The sequence below is a fragment of the Tyto alba genome, unplaced genomic scaffold, assembly GCF_018691265.1.
Source record: "Tyto alba isolate M040663 unplaced genomic scaffold, T.alba_DEE_v4.0 Super-Scaffold_7, whole genome shotgun sequence".
In the NCBI taxonomy this organism is placed as follows: Eukaryota; Metazoa; Chordata; class Aves; order Strigiformes; family Tytonidae; genus Tyto; species Tyto alba.
Genome location: NW_024881328.1, coordinates 6737947 through 6764846, shown reverse-complemented (window position 1 = coordinate 6764846; position 26900 = coordinate 6737947). Strand labels below are relative to the sequence as shown.

Sequence of the window (26900 nt, the reverse complement as noted above, 5' to 3'; positions counted from 1 at the left end):
GAGCTATTGTATTTTGATTGTGAGCATAAAATGTTCTACAACAGGTTAAGTAGAGGAGGAAACTAAAACAAGCATGGGAAAAAGTAAATCTTCTTCTCCAGGGGCTAAAATATTAAGCATCATAGGCAAGTTAGATTTGACACGCTTTAGCGTGACCTTGTTTTGTACACCAAAGATAAGCATTTAAGCCCATGTTTGAGCATTATATATATATATATATATATATATAATTTTATATTGTTAAAAATGTAACTGTTGAGAAAACACCAGCCCTGACTCTATAATACGTCCTTATGTCACATTTACAGCTGTACATGAATTTAGAATATATACAAATTTGGAGATGATTTCGCTCATTTAGAGAATTAAATTTCTGTAGGAGGGTACTGGCACTCATCTTGATATACAGTCACAGGCAGGTAATATTATTGGACATTTCCAAAACTGTGTCATATCTGTAACTAACCTGTAGAAATCCTTGCTGCAGGATTGCGGATGCCAAAACATTCCAATGACAGGGCTGGTTCATGTGAGAGAAATCACTTTAAAGCCTCATACAACCCATGTCTAAATCCAGAAGCCCCTGAACCAGGGGTTGCTGGAGACTGTTGACATGCAAAGCTGAAACTATTGCTCTGCTCCTGCCCTTCCCTCCAGACAACCACCTTCAACTGCCGGAAAGGACGAGTGCCTGGGGCTGGTGGACCTCTGCGGTGGTGCAGGAGGTCACTTGGAGGCACCCACTATGCATGCCAACTGCGGAAAATAAAGTGAACCCAAGTGAGGAGTTGCCTTAAGACTGGGAGGAAAGCAAGAGCAAAGCAGCGGCTGCTCCGAGAGGTTGAACTTGAGCTGACGGGATGTGGTGCTGTGCATGTATATACATATATGTGTGTCTGTGTAAATGTATGGGAACACACCTCGTATGTGCCCATCAGTCCAGATGGTATGCATATTTCCGTATGCATGCACATATAAATGCTGAGCCATACCTCTGGGCCATCTGTATTGATGGGTGCTGGCTGATGAGGTACTCTGACATTTCAGAAGATCTGGAGACCAGTGAGACCAGCGTCTCACCTCGGCAGTGGGTGTGCAGAGATTTTTGTGGTCAGTGTGGTGATATGTGTTTTAATCTCTCTGCTTAAGGAATATGGTACCACAAATCCTCTGTTTCAGAGGACAAGTGTTTGATAGTGACAGTTGTTCTAGTCGTGATTCTGGTTTTAATCCCTTTCTTTTTAGCTTATCATTTGCTGTTTGCAATTGACTACTCAAAGCTGGAAATATTAGCATTGCTTTGAGAAGTAATGAAACCAACTCGTGCATGTGGTATCAAGAGTATTATTGCTGGCTTCAGAACCAATTACTATTTGCATAATCAAATTCTTAATTGCCATTTTTCCTTAAGGTTGCAGAGCATAATCTATGCTTTTTCACCCCGGTGTAAACGAGGGGAAGAAGTGCATTTCCAGCTGTAATTCTGTCTTCATTGCGAGGCGTGAGCCAGGGTTGCAAGGCCTGCCTGTCGTTAGCATGGCATGGCATTTGGATTTGCATTACATTTAGCAGTGTGCACTGCTCTTCTGTAACCCACAGACTGATCTTTCATCTGACTGCAGAGTAGATCTTCAATAACATCAGCGGGTTGTGTCCTCTGACATTTCTTTTTACTATTCATTCCTTTTGTGGGGCTTGTGCATATGTACATATATACAGATGTATGTGTATACCCTATATTATTTTAATTCAGAAGCCTGAATTTCTGTAGCTGATATATGTTTTTTCTATATTGACTGTTAAATAGTTCTCTGTATTTTTAATAGATTTTCTGTTGAACTTTAATTTTCATGTCACTTTTGTTCTTTCTCTGAAGGTCATTTTACTACAAGGCCTGGCCATGTCTGTGCATTGTTTCTCTTTCCTTAGCACAGTGCCTTAATCTCAGTAAAAGCTTCCCTATGCTTTCTTCCTTTAGTGTTTTTGTCTTTCACAGTGAATTTGGCAGTTCTTGAAGAACAAACTGCTGTTTGTGATCTGTAAGCAGCTGCCTCAATACCTGGGGATACAAAATTTGCAAGTTTGTATTGCTTTTCTACTAGGATTTGGTTTTGGATGGGGAAGTGGCTGTGGCCAAGAGTGCACACCCAGGATCTGGCAATTGCTGTGCCTCCTCTGGGAGCACAGGGGGAGAGACGAGGAAGAAATAGAGGGAGGAAGGTCAGGATCATTCGTTACCCCCCAGAGAAATTCAGCAGGCAAAGACTAAATTGGAAAGCTGTTTCAATCAAAAGTATTTTGCCACTGGAGGAATAAGTTTATGGACAGCAGCTGGATTCAAGGGATGGAGAATTCAGGAATACAATTAATATTTTCAGTCTCTTTGACATAAAAGCTTTTGGGTTTTTCTTCTGTCTTTTTTTTCCCTTTGTTTTTCACTTGTTTGTTAAATTATTTTGATGAGAATCAGCTTCTTAAAAGCTGTTATTTGTTTTTCATTACAAAGGTGGCTGTGCCTCTTAGCTGTGACATGGCTGTAGACTGAGGCTCTCATGACTTCTGTATGTGACTTGGTTCTGCTCTCTGCTGAATACAATACTTTATATGGTTATGAAACTATATGCGGACAGGGCCACATTTTTATTGTGGAGCTTTTTTTCTGACGATATTCAGAACACAGGCTTTGAGAGCATGTCTGAGGGAGTCAGCTGCCCCTGCCCAGACACCACAGCTCTCCTCCCCCCTGCCCACCCAGAATGTGCCATTTCTCCTGCCGCAATTCTCTCCCAAGCTGTGCAGGACTTCTAAATCTCCATTATGGTTTAAATCCCTTTTGAGCTCAGTTGGGTGACAAGAATCCTTACCTGCCATTACTTTGAATTAAGAAGTTAGTCTTATCCATCAATAAGCGGCCAATTGTATCTGGCCAGTATCAACAGGGTATCACCAGGCATGTAATTTACAATGTGCTGGAGTAGCATACTTTTTAATTCTCTAGCTGTATTGTTGGGCCTTATTTGGTCTCTTTTCTCTTCTGTCTGTTCAGGATTTTGTCTTTGACTTGTTTAATTAAAATCAGCTCACTCCAGCCAGACTGGAATGTCCAATAATAACTGCTTATTAAGGAATGGAAGCTGTGCAGTTATTAATTTAAATTATTTTGTTCCAGAGGTTTTGCTCAAATTAAATGGAAAACCAAATTAAACAATGATTTAATTAAGTGGAAGAGATAGAACATAGAGGCAGATTTAGAACGTGAAGATATAAAAGAAGTGTATTCTTCCAGTTGTGACATCTAACAGATGTAATCCTTCATCAGCATGGCGAAGCGGAGATTTACTGTCATTCAGAGGATAATGAAGAAACCAACGGCAAGAATTATATTACAAGATAAGAAACTAAACTGATGAATATAGCTCTACAAACCTGAATAAAAAACTCTAGAGAAGAGATTAAAAGAAACAAAGCATGTATTGAAAAGAAATCTCATACAGTTGAGCATTACTATATACTCAAAACTGCTGAACAATAACTAATTAAATAATTTTATAGAATATATATATACTAACAGAGCAACTTGTAAAAATAAACTTCATAATGCATTGGGATATTCAAGGATGACCTGCCATGAAATGAATATTTTGATATTAATCATGCCAATTTATTCCCATTAATTAGATTTATGGTTTGTGTATGCAGAGAGTTAGAAATCCCATACAAATAACAATTATCTCTTAACATTTCATTTAACGTTAGATTATTAAGATATATTTCTGTTGTGATAAGTTCACAGGTCAATTTTGAATGGATATGAAATATTGTTTACTAATTTCGAGAAAGTTCTCCAGCTCAGGTATCATCACTTAATATCAAACTTCCAGGTGTTCTCGGTTGAATATTTCATCTTTAAAATAATTTATGGTAATTAATTTATTATGTTCTGAATAATTTTGTTTAACAGTGTGTTTGAAATTGTTCTAACCTCTTTCAGCTGGGCTGTTTGAGATGGCAATGACTTTAGTTAGGGTCTCAGGTTACTCTGGCAGCAATGATTGCAAGTTAAATGTTATCGTCATATATATGAAACACACATAAACACAGATAATTATTGTTTTGTCTTTTTTAGAGAGTAGTCTTATGCCAGGGAGCTTTTTTTCTCTAGAAATCCATTAGCATACTTACAAAACTAAATAATACAAGAAATATTAATAGTGGAAAAACCCCTCAAATTTAGCTTTTCCTTCTCTATTACTGAAGAATTGCTTTCAATATTAATTTTTCTGATTTTTCCCTTCTGATTTCATAATAAGGACATATTCTTAATTCACATTATTTTATAAGGGGAGAGAGTCAGATTCCAGAATCCACTCTTAAAGCAATAGAATTGCTTGAAAAAAGTATAACTTACAGTGACGTATTTGGATTACTAAGTATCTCTCTTTAGAGTTGGAAACCGTCTTGGTTTATGTTTTAATAGTTCCCAGTCCATAGAGATCCTAGTCTTTGACTACTGCCCTTGGATATGACAGTACTACTACTACTACTATTATTATTATAGTTTATTATTATTATAGTTTATTATTATAGTTTATTATTATAGTTTATAATTATAATTATAATTATTATTATTATTATTGTTGTTGTTGTTATTATTATTATTGTTATTATTATTATTATTTATTATTGGAAAAGTGTTTTTCCCATTACCACTCACCTATCTCCATTGCAGTCTACTGGCTATGAAAGTATAAAAGTGGCTGGAAAGGAAAACTACATCAAAGGATTTATTCAAGTTCACCAGGGTTAGCACTTAAGTTTTACTGACTTCAACACATCTCGTTGGCATTTCTGCGGGCCTGTTGTCGATCATGAACCGGTACCATGCTGGTGGCAAGGAGTGGTCACAAACCAGGTCGTGAATTGCCGTTCTCTGCAGCTCCAGCGAGTCAAACCTGGGGCTGCGGTAGGGATTGCGGAGGATGCGGTGTCCCTCCGGCAAGCACTCAGGAGCTGGAAAGGGTGAAAAAGGACAACGATTAAAGAAGTCAATTCAAGTTAATTCAATTGGATACTGTTAATAACCGCTTAAAGGGCGGGTACATCCTCTCATGGTCAGATTCAGTTTGGGATTGGGCTAATTTTCAAGGCAAACACTGGGAAAAGATAAAATTTGGAAGTAAATACATAACATTGGAATCTTGGCAACATAAAAATTTTAATCTAGGTTTTCATCATACCTGAATCAGAACCAGAAGCCTTAACCCTTTAATGTGGTTTCAGTCTAGTGTTAGGGATTAACGTTTGAATTGTTCCTCCACAGAAATCAAGTCATGTTTTGAGGTTCAAAGCCTTGTGATCCTTGAAAGTATGTTTTTTTTAAGTTAATTTACTATATGCTTGAGCATTTTAGTCATGATATAAACTGATGCTCAAGTGTAAAGTGCACTTCACATACTTTTAAATACATATTTAAATAATGAAAAGAAGAAATTCTAAAAAAAAAAAAAAAAACAAAAAAGAAATGTTGAAAAAACAACAGTACAGGCTTTTAGAAATAAGATGAAGTTAGGCTTGCAAATATTCAAGCCACAGGTCAGACTCGCCTGAGGCATGTACCCATAAATCCAAATACATCAGAGCTTCTGTGCCTTCATCTCAGAGTTTGAATCAAAACTGCTGCCCCTCGAAGTATGTTTGTTTACATGTCTGCCCTGTTTATTTTCATACACCTCTTGATATTTTACAGAATATTCAGTAGTTTCTTATCACCTAATAAAAAGAAGCTTTGCAGTGATTCTTTTAGAAGGGGTTTATTTTCAAAAAGCTGATCATGTAGAAAAAAGAGCCTTTTCTTGGTTATCTTAGCCATTTGTCTATGAGGCAAAGTCCATTTTCGCTGTGTTGGCACTGTAGAGTGGGTCACAGGAGGAGACCGAGGTGGAGTCGCTCTGCTTTATGCATCAGCAACAGAAGGCTCAGCTAATTTCTTGCTGCAGTAATCTTTAACTGCTAATGATGATGTAAGAGGCAGAGAGCATATCGCAGGAATTGCACAACCTGGTTTCAGGAGCAAGCCTGGCAGTTAGCAAAATCACCCCTTTGCACTGAAAATAGAGCTTATTTATGTGACACTGTTGACAGAGAATAAGACCCCTCCCCATAATATCATTTTTCAAATGTCACTTCTCAGATTGTAACTCTGCTTTAATATTATGCCAGTGGAACTCTGAAACAGATTAATCATTTTTATTTTATTGACAAGATACTCAAAAGGTCAAAGTCAACCCATTTATGGTACTATTTTTAAAGATTATTTTTATTGTGCCAAAGGCAAGGCAATGATATACAAGACAAGTGGGGACAAAATGTAGTGTAACAGAGCCTTTACTGCAATTTTCAGGGAACTAAACTGTCAAAGTGATAGTGCAATTCTAATGCAAAATTCAGCTGAATTAATACAATTGCCTTTTTAAATAAAATGGAGTGCTCTAAGCTTTTCTTTTCTGCAGGTAAGAGCCATTTTAGAGTGGGAACACTTAGAAATACTGCACCGCCAATTAGATTTGGGATCCGATTCCCTCCCTCAGATGTCCTTTCTGGGGATTTGGGCCCAGCAGTGGGGACAACGTGCAGGCTGTCCTTTGCCAATTCCCAGCCCAAGGGAATAAGTGACATTTCAGAAGACCAACTATTTTACACAAATTAAAAGTTTACCCTATATTTAAAAACCATTAAAAAATGCAGACTCTCACCGACCCCTTCAATATCACTCAGTGCTTCAGGAGTGTTAATGGGAACAGGACTTTGGCTCGTGGTGCCTTCGCTTGCCCTAAGTAACCTACTTTCCGAAGAAGAGTCTAAAAGTAAACAGCTCTTTGCACAGTATTGCCACGGGAATCGTGCAAGAGCATTGTAATATAATTAATTGCATTCACTTTCTCAATAATAATATTATCAAACACTCCCTTTAAATGTAATTAATAACCTTCTGCTCAATATGTATTAGTTATAATCCAAATTCACACAACATGTTGTGGTCTTACCAATGATTAACTACTTTGTCTAAACACTACAAATACATTAGACACTGAGACACGGCTAATTATTTTTCATCCTTTGCATAGTTTTGTTTGCAGTAGTTTAGAAAATGCTGGTTTGCATATTAACATTAGAGGAGCTGAATGCTGTAGATGGGACTTGCAAAGGATAGGGAGGGACTCGGGGGAGCACATGGGGGAGTCATGCAAGGTCAGTAAGGAGAGGGGTGTTCACCCCTTAAATTTAACAACATTTGGGACAAAAGCCGTATGTTTACTCCCTAAAGAGCATATATGTGGAGCCCTGGCTCAAGCAGCCACCACCTCTAAAGGTATATTTTATTCTGTATGCAATGGCAGAGTATGTTTATATACCTGTGACTGGGTTTAGTTATGCTTGCAGGCTGTCATCGAGGAGGCAGCAAGGCAAATTGAGCCGCTGTCAGCTCCCCTGGAGCCAGATTGACGGGTTTTGTTCTCACCCTGATGCAGATCAGACCGAACCACACCAGAGTTGATGGCGGTGTGCTGACACGGAGCAGGAGGGAGCACGAGAAAAAGCTCGCCCAGGTTTTGCAGCAAACCGTGAGCAAAACAATCCCTCAATTACTGAGTTTTCCTTGTAAAATGGTGCTTATTATGGCCTTGTGGCAGAATCATTGTAAACTTTAACACGTAAATTGCAGGCCACGGTGCAAGTTAATTACTACTGCCTTTCTCTCAGAAATAAATAAATAAAGGCATCACTGTAATCAGACTATATTATGAAAATGTTATTTTAAAAAACCCTGAGAAGACACAGCTGAGCCCTGATGGTTGTTCACCTGAGGGATGCCTGCCTGTGCCTATGGTGACTGCAGCTACACTCTAATCCGATGAAGCCTTCCTCTTCATTTTTAATTCATGACAAAGTCAGATGCTGATGTCAAGCTTGTATACAGTGATGAAGGGCTCAATATCACAACTGTCCCCCCCTGTTGTGGGGAACAGTAAAAGTCCACGTTCATGTCTTGTATGGTGTCGCTGTTACTCTGCGGTATGCAGGCTAGATTGCCTTTAAAGGAAATATTTATTTCTTTATGTAGGAGAAACCTATACATTTAATTTAATCGCCCAGCTCTATTCTTATAATTGCATTAAAAGGGCTTATGAAAAAAATGCTGGCTTTTCAGGGAGCTGAGTGCTCATCATCATTATGACTATTCAGATTTCCTTCAGGAAGAAATTAAACTGTGCAATGAGATATTTTTGCTCTCAGTCTATCTAGAGTGTTGTTGGAATTAAATGCTGGGCAGTAGCTGGTGCTTTAGTCTCTTGCAAAGATCTTCTTCTTGAACCACCATCACCCTTAATATAGGCAAAGAGCTGTTGCTAAGATGTAAGAATTTGTTCAATTCACTAGACTTAAAGCATTTTTTTTTAAACCAACAATTTTGTGGCAGTAAGTTGCTGAAAAGAGACACTGAGTAGCTTCTTTTTGACACAAAAAGCAAACAAATAACAACACTTGTTGCAGCTGCTCAGTAAAAATGGCATTTGAATAACTCTGGTGGCATGATAAAGAAAGTCTTATGTCTACGTTGAAGCCATAAGAAAAGTTACTGTTTATGCCTGGAGGTTGAGATTCACCCAATGTTAATGAGTAGAAAGTTGTTGTGTGCAAATGAAATGAGGGGCAGCCTGTGAGCTCGCTGGGAAGAGGAGAGCCTCCTGTAGAAGGCAGAAGCATCCAGAAATATCCGATTGAAAATGAGCAGAAAGTGGCTATCTGAACTAGAGTTTCATGTTGAAATACTGTTGTGGACCTGGGGTTTGGCTCTCAGCTAAAGGAAACATTGATGTGACCAGGGCTGGAGGAAGATGTGCACGTCAGTAAATTCTGGGGGCAGCAGCCCAGAATTCCATTCTTGGTGGGTTGCTCAATATTACACCTGGTGGGACTGAGGCTCCACAGGGCTATACCAGGGGCCAGTCAAACAAGAGTCTGGAAAGGTGTTTTTAGGGCATTACTCTTGGATGGCCCCAGCACAGGCCCACACATTGAACACCTTAAACATCCTCTGGCTGGAGCTTATTTCAAGCAGGTTGGTAGCTGGGTGGTCTGCAAGTAGCCGAGCCACCCATGCACTTCTTGGGTAGAGATGTTGGTGGAAAAGATGCTGCTGTGGGGACCACCGGGCATTTGCTAAGGGTCTATCCATCCTGGCTGATGCTTCTGGTCATGGGAAGAAGCATCAGACATGTCAGGGAGGAATGCCAGGAAAATTGGAGCTGTGGGCTAAAAACTTGAAAGGAAATAATTCGTTAAACTTTTGCTTTTATTTCTAAAGCCAGGTGAGTGCAGGTGTGATAGAGCTCTACCTGTCACTCTTGCTCCCAGTAAATTTCAGTGGCTTACGTGGAAGAAGGTTTAAGAAGCTGTGAGATTTTGTTTGTTTGCTTTGAATAGCACCTGCAAATCAAATAATATCAATAGGTGATGGCAGTTAGAAAACCCTGAAAGAAATATAGTCCACAAGCCTGAGGTGCATGTTTGTTTTGGGCAAAGCGGTGCCAACCACACAATATATTTAAAGGGCATTCTAAAGCTCTGGGAAATAGCTGGTGGATCGCAAAATACTTTTTGTGTGGAGGGTGAATTAAAACCCAGTGACTGATCCAGGTAATACTAACCAACATCACCATCTGGTGATGTGCTGTAACTGTTCTGTGACCAGGAAAGATATATTCCCAGATGTAAATTTATTTCTCAACATCATCCCCCATACTATGGGAGCCCAACTGGAGCTTTACCCCAAACCAGCAGTTAGCCCTGGGGCCAGGGAAGCGGGGCTGCCAGCTGGCTTTCACATGGCTTTGCCCAAATGCAGAGGGAGGAGGTGCTGGGTAGATTTTGAAGTACAACATTTGAAAATATACATACTTTGGTATATGTAAGTATATCTATGTATGTATATATATATATATATTTCAAATTATGTATGAGAATACTTGTATGTTTGACATCTGTATGACATACAGTAAATTTTTGAAGCCCCTCCCTGGCAGGTTTTCAGATTTCCACTTTTTGTTTCTTACAATCCATAGTGGAACAAAACATTTTCCGAAGTGTTTGAATTTCTCTTCACAGGAAAATTATGAAAGATTTTCATTTAGAAAAATCAGTTATAAATGCCTAGGCTATTAAGCCTTAACTCCAAATCAGTGGCAGACAAATGATGTGTTCTCTTTCTTCTCTTTTCTGTTTTAGAGACAGAAAGAAGTGTTTTAATGGCCATCCACTTCCATGCCCAGTGGCTGCATTTCACTGACATAGCAGAGCTGAAGTGAAAGCTTCTGAAGCTTCCAGTGTGTCAGTGCCATCCATTTCCCCGTGTTATGTCATACCATACATTGAAAGAGGGATTGGACAGAAAATTTCTTTTGCTGGATACAAGTTTCAGGTGAACAATAATCTATTAATAGAAAAGGCATTTGTAGCTAAGGAACACATGACAGTTTATTACAGATGAAAGTTGTTGCCTTATTTAACCAATACTTGTTAAGATTTTAATGCAATTATTCTGCATGCTGATGACAAAAAAAAAATTATTCCTAAAAATATTCAGAGGCAGAAATTTGTTGTGAATGTGAAAGAGATCACTAGATAAAAGTGCTTGAACCATGCATGCTCCTCTGGTAGATAAAACAATAATTTTATAAAAAATCTTTATAGCTAATAAATAAAGATATTTTCAGATAATTCAGAAGCAGAAGAACCTCTTACTGAACTGAAATGATAAGGAAGCATATTGTATAAACATCACATACCCATAATGGCCAGGTCTTGAACAAGTCAGAAAGCATTCATAAGACAAAAATGATAGAGATAAATGAACCATTGTGTAAAAAGAATGTAATTATATAAAATTTGACCCAGGAAGAGGCTTAGCACCTGCTGAAAAGAATAAGACAGTTTTCATACATATTATTTGTGCTGAATAACAGGCAGAATTAAGAAGGAAAATCAAGCCAAGCAGGAACATGATTTTCTGGGAGTCTGCTGCTTAATGCTTCCCCTTAGATATTACAGTTTTGAAAATAAGGCATCTTGTAACCCAGGGAACTCAGCATACAACTAAAGACTTTTACGTGTATTTCATACAACATAAGGACTCTTCTTTCAAGACAGGCTTTAGACTGTTCAACTCTAAGGATCTACTATGTTTGGAAACAAAATGTAGCCTGTACCTGCAGTGCTCAAGTGTGGTCCAAGCACCAATGACAGAAGCAGCAATGTGGGAGGAGATCCTTTTCCTTCTTCCCTCAGTCTCACAGATGTTCTACATGCATCCCTTGATATTTTGTACTTACAGTATATGTAACTGAAACTGTTACTAGAGATTGCTCCCATCAGGCAGGATTAGTGAGTTTATTGCTTAATTCTTAGGGAAATCTTTTTTTCTTCAGAAAGACAACAGTACAGGGCCCTGAGAAAATGTAGTTGAAAAAAATCCTCTTACAATCTCAATATGTTGTCTGTATGATGCATCCAAGATTCATTTGCCTGGGAACAAGGTCACTTATCATCCTGGTCTTCTATGAATTGAAGTAATATAATATTGACAAACCAAGGGCCAATGTTCAGTTTCAGAGAAAACAATTATTTATTCATGTTAGTATCTCTTATCTTGCTTTGCATTTCTGTTTTTAACTTGTGGTTCAGAAAGGAAGAATTGATTATATGAAACTTTTCTTCTAGTCTGTGTTTCCCCTGAATGCTTTGCAGAAAAATGTACTACATACAGTTTGCACAGTCAGACATGCATTTTGCACGGGGCCAGAAGAGGTGTCAAGAGAGGCCAACAGAGTAGGTAACAAGGGGTCCCCGTGAGAAACGTGAGCAAAGTCTGAGGGACTTCTGGGTAGTTTAATGTGGTGTTTGGAGCACTGTCACAGGAGATCTGCTGAAAAGCTCTTTCTTTAGTTCTCTATAGAGGATGAAGGATCTGAGTAATTATTTTCCGGGACAACAACACATGTGTGGCCAACTAACCTGGATGAACCAAGAAGTTTCCAGCAGAAGCATTGTCTTTTAAAAAAGTTTCAATTTCCAGGACTCACTGTCTGGCATCTCTCACCAACGTGAAAATTGCTGATGAATAGCGTGTGGGTACAAGAGGGACAACACATGATAACATGGATAAAAAGCAATAGACAGCGGGACATGAGAGGTGAAGTCTGTAGTTCCCCTGCTTTGCAAAATATAGACTCATCTATTGAATATACCAATTAGAAAAAACAACAAAGCCAAATTGTGTCAATTACTCCATTAAATTTTACCAGGTCTCATCCTTGATAATTCTGACTCAGCTTCAGAGCCAGGAAGGCTAGGACATCGGAATAAATAAATCACTTATTATTGCTGTGTCAGAAGAGAATTAAAAATCTCATAAATTTCCTCAAGGTATGTCTAAGTTAATGATGATGCCTTTAAGGATTTCCGAGCAATCAATAAAAAGAAAATCATAATTATTGTTATTGATTGGTCTATTTTCCTCTCATCCCTCAGAATGAAAAAGTGAAACAAAATGAAAAGGTTCTTTCTTACCTCCTAATCTCAGTTGAACATACACTTGCAAATGTAGCTTTCCTAAATAGTGGTAGAAAAAACAAACTCACAGGTTTTGATTTTAGAACCCACCGGGCTCTATTCAGATGGAAATTTGATTTCCCTGGTTTACCCCTTTGAGAGTCGGAGCTGTTTCCATGCCTCAAATATGACACAGGCTAATTAAAATTTGTGAGCCACACATTTTTCCAGACTGCTCCCATGGCAAATGTTGAATTTTGGCCACATTTCCCCCTACTTCTTCAATTTAATTCTGCATATGGATGATATAGTGTTGGGGAAAGTGTCATCACTAAGTTACTGTCAGTGAATCCAGGATGCAGCAGAGACTGGTGGAAAGATAAGGGAACTCCGACTGAAGGCAGCTTAGTGCTGCCAAATGCCAGATATGTACGTGCGTCCTGGGTGTGATTTAGTTCCTAATGTATGCAGGGTGACGAGGCAATTTTTCCTGCTTTTGTTTTGCTATTATTCATCACTATTATTCATTCCATTCACTGGCACAATAGTGGTTGCAGCAGCCGCACACTCCTCACATGTTTTTAATGGGCTTTTCTGTCAGGGTTTTGACATTTAGGAAGAATGGTTTGATTTGCTCTTGCCTTTGGAGTAAGGCTTTATTTGTTACTGCTCTGCAGCAGTGTACATGGACACACTCCACTTCCCAACTAATGCAGAAACCTGGAAGGATCTCACCACCTTCCCACCAAAATTCAGGCCGTCTTCAATCCTCTCCTTCACCCTCTCGTAGGCTGCCCACTCTTCAAAACTTAAGAGACAGTTGATGCAAGACTGGTTTGAGCACATAGCAGCTCCTGCTGCGGATGCAAAACCCCTTCTAATGCATTATAGCACTTTGGATGGATTTTAAAATATTAAAATAAAAGGTCATGAGCTAGAAATAGTTGGCAGCCTGCCTGGCCAGCATGATAAGATAAAGCTGTGTACTCCCAACCGTGCAAGTGCGATATTAAGTCTAATAGATTTCTAGAAACCAAGTTTATCAGCAATTCTCACTGTTTGTTTCTTCAACATTCGAAAGATATGGTTTCTGTACATATAGTCATAATTATCTTCAAAATTAAAATGAATCAGTGCCTTCCTCCTATGGAAAGAGGCTGGTCAAAATTTCAGCCAGCACCTTCCCTCAGCCCTGGTGGTATTTCAGGGGAATCTTGTATCTCTGGTTGTGGAAAACACCACCCATTTTGTATCTAGCACTTGAACAAGATCTGTTGATGCCTATTCTTGCCATGAAAGAGCAAGTCATTCAGTTTATATATATGAAAACCTCCAGATAAATGCATTTACTATTTTTATTTAGAGGAATTTAGTCCCCAGTCGCTGTTGTGACAGATACTAATTTTCCTTTTTATTTAGGATCATCTCTGCGTTGGTAATTCCATGGATATATGCTTATTTACCAGGAGTAGAAGCATTCATAAAAATAGCAAGGTTTCAGGAAACTATAAGGACTTCAGCTATAAGCTGCTTTTTGATATAAAAGAAAATCCAGTTCAGCTGGTATCAGCTGAGTCTTCATTACATTTACAGCTGCTACCTGTGCAATCTTTTAGAATGTAATTACCATAATAAGAAAAAACATCTCCATAATTATATGTGTATAAAGCAAAATGCCTTTCTCGGGCCGTCCAGCTAGAGCTGTGGGTACTGATATGCAAGCTTACAGACACAGGGGATTAGGGAGGCATAGGAATAAACACGAGACAATTGTTGCCCCATATGGTGCATATTATAGGCAGATGTGTTTTGATCAGGATCAGCCGTGCAGAAGGTAAATCGACTGATTTTTCCTCATTTGCACTGAACTAACTTTGATCACAGTGTAGGTTTGTGTGTTTTAAAATTTATGCTCACTTCAAACCGACTCCAAATGCGCTGGGGTCATTTGTGTCCTCAGAAGGTTTTCTGAGCCAGGAAATAAGCTCCTCCATCCCTGGGTAGCTGGTCAGGCTGTGGGGGGATTTCCCATAAAGAGATAAGTTGGGATGGGGATTTCCTCCACCACAGTTGATGTGGTGCTGGTGCTTTTTATAGGAGGTGCAGCACTGGCAATTTCTAGTTCTTTAGAAAGTAAATAAAAGAAAATCAGGCTGCTGGATGGAGTATTCTTGATGGGAACCACTCTCTTTCTTAGACACTGATAACACAGTATAGTTTCTTCTTACCAGACAAGATGAATCCTAGTACTTTTTATTTCCATAGAGCCATTTCCATGCTGAGTTTTCAATTCTACTCCACCTTCTTCTTGCCTGATAACAGTGAGAGTAGACTTTTAGCTTCTAAAATAGAGTTATACCTTTCATTGAAAAAGATGGTTTAAAAAACAGCATTACTGAAGGAGGAAGTAACCAGAGTTTAATTCTTTTGCTAGGGAATAATTCAACAGAAAATGTTATCTGTGTATCACCATCCATAGGTAAAAGAAGGAGATTATAGGCAGATGTACACTATTTCAGGTTTTCCTCCATCTTTCTGTTATCAAAAACAGACTCAGTTTTGCATTCTTACTTGGTAATTGGCTAATAACTATAATTTTAGTCTGAAGAAGATAGGCTAGAAACCACTGTTCAGAAAACCCCTACAACATAACAATTGATCAATTCTTCATTACACTTGATGCCTTCAGTTTACCACAGTCATTTCATTTGCAATTTGAGCTAAAAAAACAAACAGCAAAAATCTACTCAAGCAATTTCAGATTAGAAAGCCATAACACAAATTAGTACACAAAGAAACAGCAGGCAATCAATTTATCATTTGCTACTTTATTCTTTAGCAATTTGCAGTCATTGCTGAGTTGCTTTTGAAACTTGTAAAATTTGATTATGTGAAACCTGGTGAATGTCAGGCTTTGGTCATTTCTTTGTTGTGTTTTATGAGATGTTTAGAGAACAGTGAGTTTATATAGGTAGATCCATCTGGCATCTGCTAATATCCTGCACAAGCACACATAGCTAAAACTTATCATGGAAGCTCTGGCAGCTCTACTTCTGTTGTTTTGTACTGTTAACCCAGCTCAGAGGAGGTTCAGTTCCACTAGAGCAGGTATATGCCACTTCAAAAGACACACTGTGGACCTGCATCTCCAAGTCAGCTGTGGTCCCACGTGCAGACTGTTACATCTCCTTCAGTATCCACTGTGTGGGTGGAATATTGTAGAAATGTAATGATGTTTTTAACCCTGCAATTTGCATAACACGCCTGTCAGCCCATTAATAAAAAGGGGTTTGCCTGTGATAGACTGAGAAGTGGTGGTGCCACACGCTGCTGTACAAACCTTACGCCTGCTCACATTTATTCATAGGTGACCTCAAGAAAGCTTTCTATTTTTTATCCCTCACAATGTTTGTCTTTCTGCATCTGTAAATGAGGATCCCGTTAACATTTTAGCCTCAATGTCCAATTGAGTTGTATAAATATTGTTTGCAAGCAGTGGATATGCTCAGAGAGGCACTGGATGCGCTCGGAGCACAGTGTGCAGAATGGACCTGGCAGAAGAGCAGTGAAAAGCAAACAAACAGGCGGGAGGAGGGGGAGTGACGTGGGGACATGTTCTGCTGGGTTTGGGCTCCACTAGCAGATTTGGAGCTGGCTGGTTTTCCCTGATTTGAAACCAGTTCTGCCATGTGCTGGGGCAATGGCCTGAGGACTTGGGTATTCCATGGCAGATCCCCCTCCTACTGAAACTGCTCTTTTTTGTATAGTTTCACTAACTATGCATTGTTATTTATAAATAAGAACATAGCAACTTTGCCAGCTTCCAAAGTTGTTTCCCTTCCTTTTATTTTTCTTTGCATCAATGAATATTCAATTAAGTTTATAAACGGCATAATTTTGTCAAGAAAACCTACAAGTTTGATACTAAAATATTCCGCTGCCTCATGATATCCCTGTGGAGCAGCAACTAGGGAGCGGGATATTAAAACCAGTTTCTATGCCCCAACCTCTGTTTACTGGCTATAATGAGATGGAAAATGTGTCCTTTTTTTTCTAGGCAAGAGAGTTTCTGACAGAAGCACTTGTTGTGGGAGAGGGATTCACAGATGAGACTTCTGAAGTGGGTGAGAGATGGAAAGTCCCTAATGGACAAGGTTTACCTGCTGTCACCTGCTTCGGCTTCAGTGTGGGAATTTAGTCATCCCCCTGCTCAGCCTCCTGGTTGTGGTGGCTCCTGCCTTCTTGCCTTTCTGGTCCACATGCTGTGCAGCAAAGAAAATTGCTCCTTGTGGACTATCAAGGTTGAACTGCTTTGGGTAAGTGCATTCACTTGTTTTAGAGGTGGGCCAGGTACTTTATTCTGCACCGCAGTATGAGTAAAAGTCCTTACTGGACTCTCACCCCATGTTATTTAAGCAACCTTTTCACTTAAAATCACATTTGTTGTGAATACAGATCAGAGACAAAGGGTTGTCAAAAGAAACATCATCGTGCCTCCCAGAGAATTTCCCTAACTTCCTGATTCTTAATTAACTCAATTTCTTTTGAAAAATTGATGTTGAATTGCTTTTTTTGGTTTGTAGGTTAGTGTTTGGGTTGTTTTTTTTGGAGTCTTTTGCATTGGCTAGACTAATTCTGCAGCTGATCATGTTTGGCATGTTGTGGTCTCAGCCATCCAAAAATCAGTTTTTCATCAACAGAAGTATGCAGCACAAGGTTTATTGTCTCTCATTCAAAGTCCATTGTGGACAGGCCTGTGTTTCTGTTTGATGAACACTAGAAGACCCAATGTTCAGGCCTGCCAAGGTGAATCATGCTGGCATCACAGGACCGAGATGCAGCTATTTTCACCTTTTTCCCTTTTTTGCTTCAGCCCCCACTGCTTATGTACCTACCTCCAATTTACCCTTTTGACAAGAACTGAAACTGTCTATTTTACCCCACATTTTACTTTCAAAGGTGGTGTGAAAGAAAATCCAGGTTCCAAAATTATTGTGAAGATCTTTGCTAGCTATTTTTTAGCCTCTCATTCCATCTCAGTCATGCCACTGTAAAATTGTATGCTAAGGATAAGTTTTGTTTCATCCTTCCTATTATTTGCTGCAATAAGTGTCTAGTGTAAAAGAAAACACTAAAATCTAGGTTATTTTCTTACAAAACATGTAGATTCAGCAGCATGGCTCAATATTCGTAACAACTGAATGGCTAAAGCCCTGCAAACTGGGATAAAAGTTTGCTCCTAGGGATCCAGCAAACACACTTAAACGATTGAATTATCTTAATTCTAAAATAGCCTTCCAGCAGTACCACAGGGCCAGGCTACACTTTGGGTTATTTTGCTGTATCTGGAATTTTGAGGCTATTCCAGAGATAGACAGGCACAATGAAAATCAGAGTTGGCCAAACATGTGAAGACTTGAGGTATAAAAGGATTAACAGATGCTAATGTTCTACATTTTTCTGCTGCAATAATATAAGTACAGACAGTACCCAGAGCAAAGCAGAAAGGAAAAGATTGTATGTAGGAGGGACAGAGAGACACAGCTATAATGCTGTGCTGTAGTAAACTTTGAAAAAGGCAACTGTTGAACAGATGTTACCGGCACATGGAAAATTTTGCAAGCAGATGATTTGCAATTCACCGGTCCAGTGAGGAAAAGTGACTTATTTCAATCTAAAATGAAACCTTTCAGTTTTTCCAGAGAAATAGAATCTCTGAAATCATAAAGAAAGACTGATAATAATGGAAACTAAACTCCTCTTCAACCTGAAGTTAAATATCTTGGAAACAGGAGGCATTGAATAATGTCATTTGCAAAGACACTGAAAGGAAATATTTCAACCAACTCTTAGAAAAATATGCCTCTTTTACACTAGGCCAAATAATTTGTTGTATTCAAAATGAAACTACAGTAGATCTTGCTGATGTAGATAAAAATGTCGCCAATGCCATTTTAACCCAAGCTCTGTTCATTTGAAACATGCTCCCGAGGGTGCTCATACCCTTGGGTTTGGTCCAAGGAGTACAATCTCTGTGCTTTTGTTTTTCCTGTCATCTCCACATGAACCTCTCCCTATGATGAGCCCTTATTTTTCATTCTTTTTATTGAGACTGTAGGACCGTCTGATCCAAAACACAGGTCTCTTGCAAGACCCCCATCACATTGCAAGCTGGAAGTTACACAGCTGCTATTGCTCTGGTGTCAGGACAGCAATGCATGCACACAACATAAACATATAGAAGAACGAAGTGTGTCTTGGCATGGCACTTATCCCAACCCTGATTACCCAGTGTAAAGAACACAGAAGCATTTTGGCATAAGCAGTGCTGAAAAGAGGGTCAGCCTACTGCTTTTCATGATAATCCTTCTTATCTCTAATCTATTGCTACAGCATCTGCATGGGAACATGAGTCAGGGAGACTGCTGCAGTCTCTTGGCAGTCCTTCTATAATAGAGGTATTTCCCTGTCCTCTACCCCAAGCAAGGATATCTAATTCTGATTTATTTCCCATACTGTAGTAATCAGTCACATAAATGAATGACTCCTTCAGCTATGTATCCAACACACTCTGGATCCATGTCACCTGCAATGTTTTTATATATTTTTTTCAACAGCATGACACAGTCTTCATCTTCATCTGTCCTGAGAGACAACTACCCTTCCTACATTTTTTCACCCTTTTAGGTTGCAATTCTTCTTAGCCACAATGCAAATTTGTTCATGTTGCCAGCAAGTCTGATCTGCCATTAGGGTCTCGGTCACTGATGTGGATAAAACAGTGTAGGTCTGACTTGAAGTGGACGTCTGAACCAGTTAATTTCTGTATTTCTCTCAAACTCAGTTCTTGATATTTGTTACTTATTCATTATGACTCCTTGACTACAAAGAGTAGATCAAAGCTGAATATTTCTCTTTAATCAGGGACCAAAACCATTATCGCTCTGATCATAGGATTGCAGCTTTCATATTTTCTTCTCAGACCTATTCTTGGAATGTGTCCCATCATTTAAAACCCTCTTCTCAGGTAGGAAAAATGACCTTTTCTCTTTCAAGGCAAACCTTTTCTTAGGACAGTCCATGAACTCCATCGGTATATGCCAAGAATGATATAGATTTTTATACAGATTGAATCTTATTTGCAATAATAATTTGCAGTATTTTTGTATCACCAAAATCTTTTCAAAGATTTCTTACAGCGGTAGGTTATTTTTGGCTGTGATTTCATGAAGAATGGCAGTCCAGCTCTTTGCAAAAGGCTCTGCAAATAGTCATTAATCTAAGCCTCCTTTCCATGACAGTAGAATGTAAGAACTGAGATGTAATCATATATGTGTGCATATGATACATATGGAGACAGTGGAAGAGTTTGCTTTTCAGCCTTTTTATAAGACAGGTATATATATATGTTTAATAGCTAAAATAAGAGTTGATTTTTTTCTGTCAGATCAAGTAGAAGTTGGAGCTGTTAACAAACAATGTTAAGATTAAAGAGAATAAACAAACCAATTAATCATTTATTCTGGCCCAAGTAAAATTAACACAACAGCTGAGTTAGCCCCTCTTATCCAGACAGGGGGGAAAAAATCCCTGTCTATGAGACAAAACCTTGATAGGAGGAGAAAGAGAGAAAAACACTGGGGAAAACAGACTGCCTGTCCCTGTTGCACTGTGGTCTAGCCTGAGCCAGGAGCAAGGAACTACAGGACACTTGGGCAATACAATAGAAAGTCAAAGCAAATAGGGCAGGAAAGGATTGGGGGAGGTCATGTAATCCGCCCGCATTCAACAACGTACACCACGGATTAGACACAATCCCATTTTCCACACTTGGGATAACGTTTGTGAACTTTAGAGCCATTACCGTTGCTTGGTCTCTGCTCTTAGTGGAGTGTATTGTTTTGATGCAGAACTTATCTTTCTAAGCAGCTCCCAGAAATTCCCTAAAAACTTTGCTAATTCTTTTGCTCAGGCCCTCAGGTGTTGCCCCAGGGGAATATCTACAGGGTCTCTCTGAGGAGAGGGCTCTGAGCAGACCCCTGTTGCTCAAAAACAAGGTAGGGGCTTGTTCACACCCTTGTCTATTTAGGGCTTGGCATGGATTTTACATGCTTGTTTTACTCTCTGTCTGCTAACAACTTGCCCTGAGTATTTGGAATCAGTATAAAGTGAATAGAGTGAGATACCACATGTTAATTCCAGTATGCTTTTTGGCTGATAAAAGTGAAAAGTATAAGCTCTTTGTGAGATTACTGCATGTAAATGAGTTAAGACAATTGCATGGATAAGCTAGCAAAGCAGTAGCTTTACCAATTAAGATTTTATCTAAATAATCCAAATGTTATGAAGGAGGAAAAAAATAAGTAGGAGGTTGGGTAGCAAGATCAAACTACCCAAAAATCTGATCTCTGGTCATGCAGAGATATTGAATGTTAAACTTTTTAGTTGGTCTAAGAGATGCTTAGTATGTGGTGGTGCATCAGAACTGTTACACTGTCGCTTGGGTGGATGTGTATATTTTGCTACTGCACATATTTCTCAGGCAAACAAATATAAGTGGCAAGGGAAAAGATGTTGTTCCTTGATGCAGTTGTTCTCTTGACACTTCATACTATGAAATACACTCCAAATTTCCCAATAGAAAGAGACTGAAATTATGAAGAATAAGATTGACTGGAATGGATGACAGTGTTTAAAAAATGTTAGCCAGTATTGATGTTTTGGAGAAAAAAAATACTCTGAGAATGCTGCCCCAAAGAGGTGATTGATATGGCTGCCATGGAGGCCTGTGTCATGTCGGAAAAGTCACTCCAGCCATGTCAGAGGTGATCATTACTTTTATGCTCCTCGTTTTCTGGGTGCCTGACTGACGACTCTGATATGCAGAAATATGAGGCACTTAAAGCTTAGCTGCTACCGAAATCTTGATGTCGGAGCTGGCTGTGAGCTTTCTGATGAAAAATTTTTCTGTTGGAAAATGTTGACTTGCCACAGCTGAGATTTTCACAGAAGTGTGTTTTTCCAGTGAAGTTATCGTTGTGTGATTTTAGTACAGAATTGCTGGAGGGAAAAAGGGAGAAAAGGGAGGAAGCTATGTGCTTTTTGAATAATCAAAGCACATGAGAAACCACAAAATGAGAGGCTCAGGCTCTATGCTGGGTCTGGCCGAGCAAAACTTTCCAAATTAATGCTGTTATATCCTGGGCCAAGAGCTATTAGGGGATCAGTGCTGGGGAAGAAGGGAAGGAGAAGAGGATCTTTCTCCCTTTCCCTCTCTTTCTAAATGCTTTTACTAAACATTTAAAGGGGGTTTTGTTTCATTCCAATGTGGAAGAGTGAAAAAAAATGTTTCAGTACTTCTCATGGAAGGGGAGAGCAGCTCCATGCCTAGCTCCCCTTTGGGCAGCTGTGGGTTCAGAGATCAGACACCTCAGCAGATGAGACACTTTTAGCCCCATTCCTCTGTCTCTGAAACAATTAACTTCGCCTGGACATGCTGGTGAAGTCAGGATACCTCACACCTGCCTTTTACTCAGTAGACCAGTTATGTTGTCAGAGAAGGAAATTGGCTCATACGGTGCAATTTGTTCTTAATAATCCCTGCCAGCTTTTTCGCATCACCTTATTTCCTATTTTTCTGAGGCAGGATTTAATACTGCCAAGCCACCCACCTGTGGGGTTGGTTTATCCCCTTCTTAGCTGCAGGTGAGAGGAGTTTTGTGGACACCAATCTCCCTAGACAAGGTATCCCACCCCTTCCCTCTCTCATGGTCAGAGTATCCTGCCTTTACCTGTGCTGAGGTCAGGCTGGTCTCCTTCCTCTGCTGTCTACAGATAAGGGGAATGACCAACTGATGCCTTCTCTCCCCTCCCCACTTCAGAAGACTAAATACAACCCCGTCCAGTGCTCTCTTCTCTAAGATAAGCCCATCTCTTAATTTTCCTTGCAGGTCACATTTTCAGGCCCTCTGTTAGCTTTGCTGCTCTCTTTTTGAACTGCCTCTAATTTGTCCAGCTTTATTTAAGTATGATGATCAAAATCAGACATAGTACTTCAGCTGTGGACTCTCAAGTCCAAGTGCACAGGTCTAATGAGTTGCTGTGCTTTATGTGCACTGCCCTCAGTAACAAATTTTATTCTTGTTAATTTTTCCTAATAAGTCTGCAAGTTGCAAGTCACTAGGAAACTGCACTGAAGGTAGTCTGGCTGGTTTATAGGTTTTCAAATCATCCTTTCTTCACTTTTAGATGTTAAGTACCAAATGTGTGCCTTTGCCTTTGTCCTTCTTTGGATCTTAGAGGTTATCTGTAATTTTTGAAGATAATTTTTAATGATTCAAATAATGATTTGGTTATTACTCAAGGTGGGCTCAGCAGTAACTAACAACCTTGATATACACATTTTTAGTTGTCTCTCTTCTTTTTTGAGCTTTGTTTTCATATTACCATCTTGAAATTAACTGTGCTAAATATTTGATTGTAATTAAATATCTCTGAGAAGACTGAAGCAACAAAGACTTTGAATGCATCTGCGTTCCCTATGTCATTTTACCTGGTCTCCTTCCCTGCTAATGGACCTGCACTGCTTTCCATTGCCTTGTTAACATTAATAATATTTGCCCTTCACCCCACAAAGGCTGTGAAAGTAAATTAATGACTGTGCATTAAGCACCTCGTTACTATAATAAAGAAGGAAAAAGCCTATCAGGAAATGAATGGCACTTCCAAGATGGTTTTTGCTACTTTGTGGCATACACGCATTAAAGCCACGTGTTCACAAATAAGACTGACATGAAATACTGTCTCACTGCTCAGTATTGGAGTGTCATCTATTCTGGGCACTGGAGGAAGCACCAGTCCTCGAGAAAATCAGTGCGCAGTCATGCCACAGAGACTGGATTAGAATTTGCAAGCCCAAGGAGCAAATTAAGGCAGTACAAACAAGCTTAGCAGGGTTTCCTGGTTTATAAGTGCTTCCCATCAAAACTTTGTGTGTTGATAGATAGAAAGTGAAATATTTCCACTGTCCCAGGTGCTGGGTAGTGTCCTGTCACCTTCTCCAAGGCACCCAGTGCTTCCTCACCTTGGAAGAAGTTAGATCTTTCACTCCTGCTGATTGTAACTAGTACCCTGTTACTGTTACCTGTTTTTGTAGTTCCTTATCCACAGATGGAGAGAATAATATGCTCTTCATGATTACATAACTTTATAGAAATTTCTAGCACGCCCTTCTATAGTGTCTGACAACTGCATGATTGTACCAGGCAGTCTTGCTGTCTTCTGGAAACATTTGGAGGGGGGTAAATTATTCTGAAGTGAACCCAAGCGTCAAGCTGAAACAGCACCACAAAAACCTGAAATATCACCATGAAGATGGCTAGCAAAAGTGATCTTTGCAAGCTTTCTGTTCCCCCAACAATTTGCTTGAGATTACTGGCGACCAAATGACAACCTGACATGAAGTGGCCCACAACAGCCTCTGCACCAAACTGCAGAAGTTTCTAATGACTTTTTATGGATTGTTTCTTCCTTGGAGAGGACTATGGTGCTGATACTCTGGTTGCCCTACAGCTCATATGACCAGCTGTTTTGTGACTTGTACTTAGCATCGTTCAACCCAGAGGGAACAATATAAAGTAGACTATGTGGTTTTTGTGGCAACCAAGTTTTCCTACAGTAATGATATTCTTACCTGATGGCTTGTAACAAAATCAAGACCTTATTTTCTGCTGAAGAGGTGTGAACAATCACCAGAGCTGACCCTGGTTTTCTCCAAAATACTCTTTTCTTTCTCTCCTGTTGTCCAACCAGGCTGCTGGGGATTTTACTCACAGGCTGTCATCTGACCTCTCTGCCCATGACTGTAAAATTAATTAAACATGCCTCTCTCCATGCATGGTTGCTAAACAGACTGTCTATTCCAGCACTAGTTAGTACAGCTTTTTTATCAATATTAACAGGAAATATCTAAATATGGGGCATGAAAATTTTGCACTTTACCTTCTGTACCAATCAGCTCATTGCACATTCTCTCCTTGTCCTATATGTGTAGCCTTTTGCCTCTTGTGTCCTTTCAACTTAATTTTAGTTTGCCCTCTACTTTCACCTCCATTACTGTGTTATACATGGGCAGTTGGCTATGCGACTTAATCATATCAGCCTCCTCCTGCTGTTTTACTTCAATCATCTCCAACCTTTCTCCACTGAGCTGACAAAGATACTTTCTCCTGCACCATGGAAAACATGATCTAAAACAATATGATAGTGCTAGAGTTCTGCATACGTAATTTCAATAACGTCCCACGTAACCAGTCACCTGGCTGTTTTTTTGTTGTTGTTGTTGTTTTTTTTTTGTTTGTTTTTTTTTTTTTTTTTTTTTTTTTAATGGAATTGCCCTTGTTATCAGCTTGTTTTCATTCAGTTCTCACAAAAGGATTGCTCACAGCAGGAGTCATGCCATATATTTCAGCATCTCTGTCAGGAAGTCAGTAAAGATAATAAAAAAGGGTACATGCAGACAAATCTTTGGAAAGACAACATTTAAGAGCAGCAATGGTACTGTTAGCTTTCAGTCTTTTTTTCAGAACATTAAGAAAAAAAGCATCCAAACCCCCAAAATAACATTTTGTTCATTAATATTTTTGTATCGTTCCCCACCGTGTTTACTTGCATCTGTTAGGTAACTCTAATGTTTCTAACTTTACTTTTAAAGGTCTTCTGCTTTCAGAACTTTCTTCTTGGTAAGAATAACAGAAAGCACAAGCAAGGCAAGCAAAGTCATTCATCTCATCATGTAAGGTTGGGGATGAGCCCGCTGCCATGACTCCAGGGAGGTAGTGAGGAAGGGTGCTGAGAAATGAGCTCTCCTGCTCCCGCTGCTGCCCTTAGGTACAAGGGTGAGTGCCGGTACCTCTGGCATGGGAGGTGCTTTCTGGTCTCAGTTCCCTCCCATCCAAATAAGAAATGGCTCACTATCACATGCACATAAGTGTATGCTGAGATCATCTGTTGTTTTTTGCCTACATGTTTCCTTCCTGAAAAGAACATTTTTTTGCAAAGTCAGTTGGCAATATCTACATCATTATGAAGCTTTCCTGGCACTACATCTGCTGATTGATGGCTGTGAAAATGCAGCATATTTCATTTTCTTTTTCTAGACGTGAAGCCAGCTGCTAATGGTTTTCACAGGGTGAAGCTGGCAGCTGCAGGATCAAGTCTCAAGGCTCTAAAATGTACATTTGCAGGAGAGCCACCTGGGATTTTAGCTGTTTCATTACTGGTCATTACTGCTCATAAGAAGTGATCTAAGCAAAATGGGTGCTGAGCCTGCCTGTAAATTGTGGGGTTTGATTTGGGAAACCACAGTCATTAGCATCAGATGGAAGTGATCTCAATGATCTTGAAATCTTTTTGTACGCAATTAAAACTTCCATTGACTGTTTCCAAAACTGCATTAAGAAATCCCATGGTCTAACAGTTGACATTTATTTAATTTTATTCATCTGCCTCTTCAAGTCAAATAGAGAAACTAATACATAAGTATTACCCTACTTATGTTAATTGTGAATGCCTGCTGAAGACTGAAATAAAGCGTGAACACCAGTGCATCATTAGGCTGAGCGAGAGCGAGACCGTGGTGCTCTGCAGACACCAGACAGCAGTAAGTAATCTTCTTCTACAGGTGCTGGATAAAATCTGTACCTAAGTACTTGTTCCTTTCACTCTAGGAAAAGACCGTTTGATTTTAACACATCTATATTTTGCCTGACGTTCCTGTATTTCATGCACAGCGAGGGGCAGGGGACTGTGGTGGCCACTGAGGCCACCTGGGCTATGGGATTGCTGTCCTGCTGCTTCAAAACCCATGCAGCACTTTCTGTTTTTATAAAAGCCCTCTGTGACTATGAAGAACGAGATAGGATCGGTCCTACTCCTAGACATGTAGATGGCATGTTCTTCTGGGAGGCAGAGACAGGAAAAACACATGGGCTTTGGCAGTGCTGCATGTTACTCACTAAGGTGACTTTTAACAAACCAAACTGGATGCCTTATCTTTCCTAGAGAAAGACAGACTCACCAGGATGCCTGGGAAAAAAAAAAAAGGCAGAGCTGCGAAGAGACTCACCATCAGTTTTGTAAGCTGCTGTCAGGAGGGAAGCAGGATGATCTGCATTCACATTTACATTTTTTGGAGTGTTTCACGACTTAAATGGGAAAGAGCAAGGCAGAAATGGTCAGTTGTGCAGGAATTCCTGAGAGCAGCAAGAGGATTTCATAATCACACAAAATCA

General features: G+C 39.5%; 1 protein-coding gene across 1 annotated transcript in view; it reads right to left on the bottom strand.

Annotated features, from left to right (window-relative positions):
• Positions 1-26900, bottom strand: part of LOC104363351 (von Willebrand factor D and EGF domain-containing protein) — a 189028-nt gene that overhangs the window by 143556 nt on the left and 18572 nt on the right. Inside the window, exon 2 of the mRNA XM_033003167.1 lies at positions 4826-5010. Coding sequence (XP_032859058.1) covers positions 4826-5010 — 185 coding nt within the window. The remainder of the gene's footprint in view (positions 1-4825; positions 5011-26900) is intronic.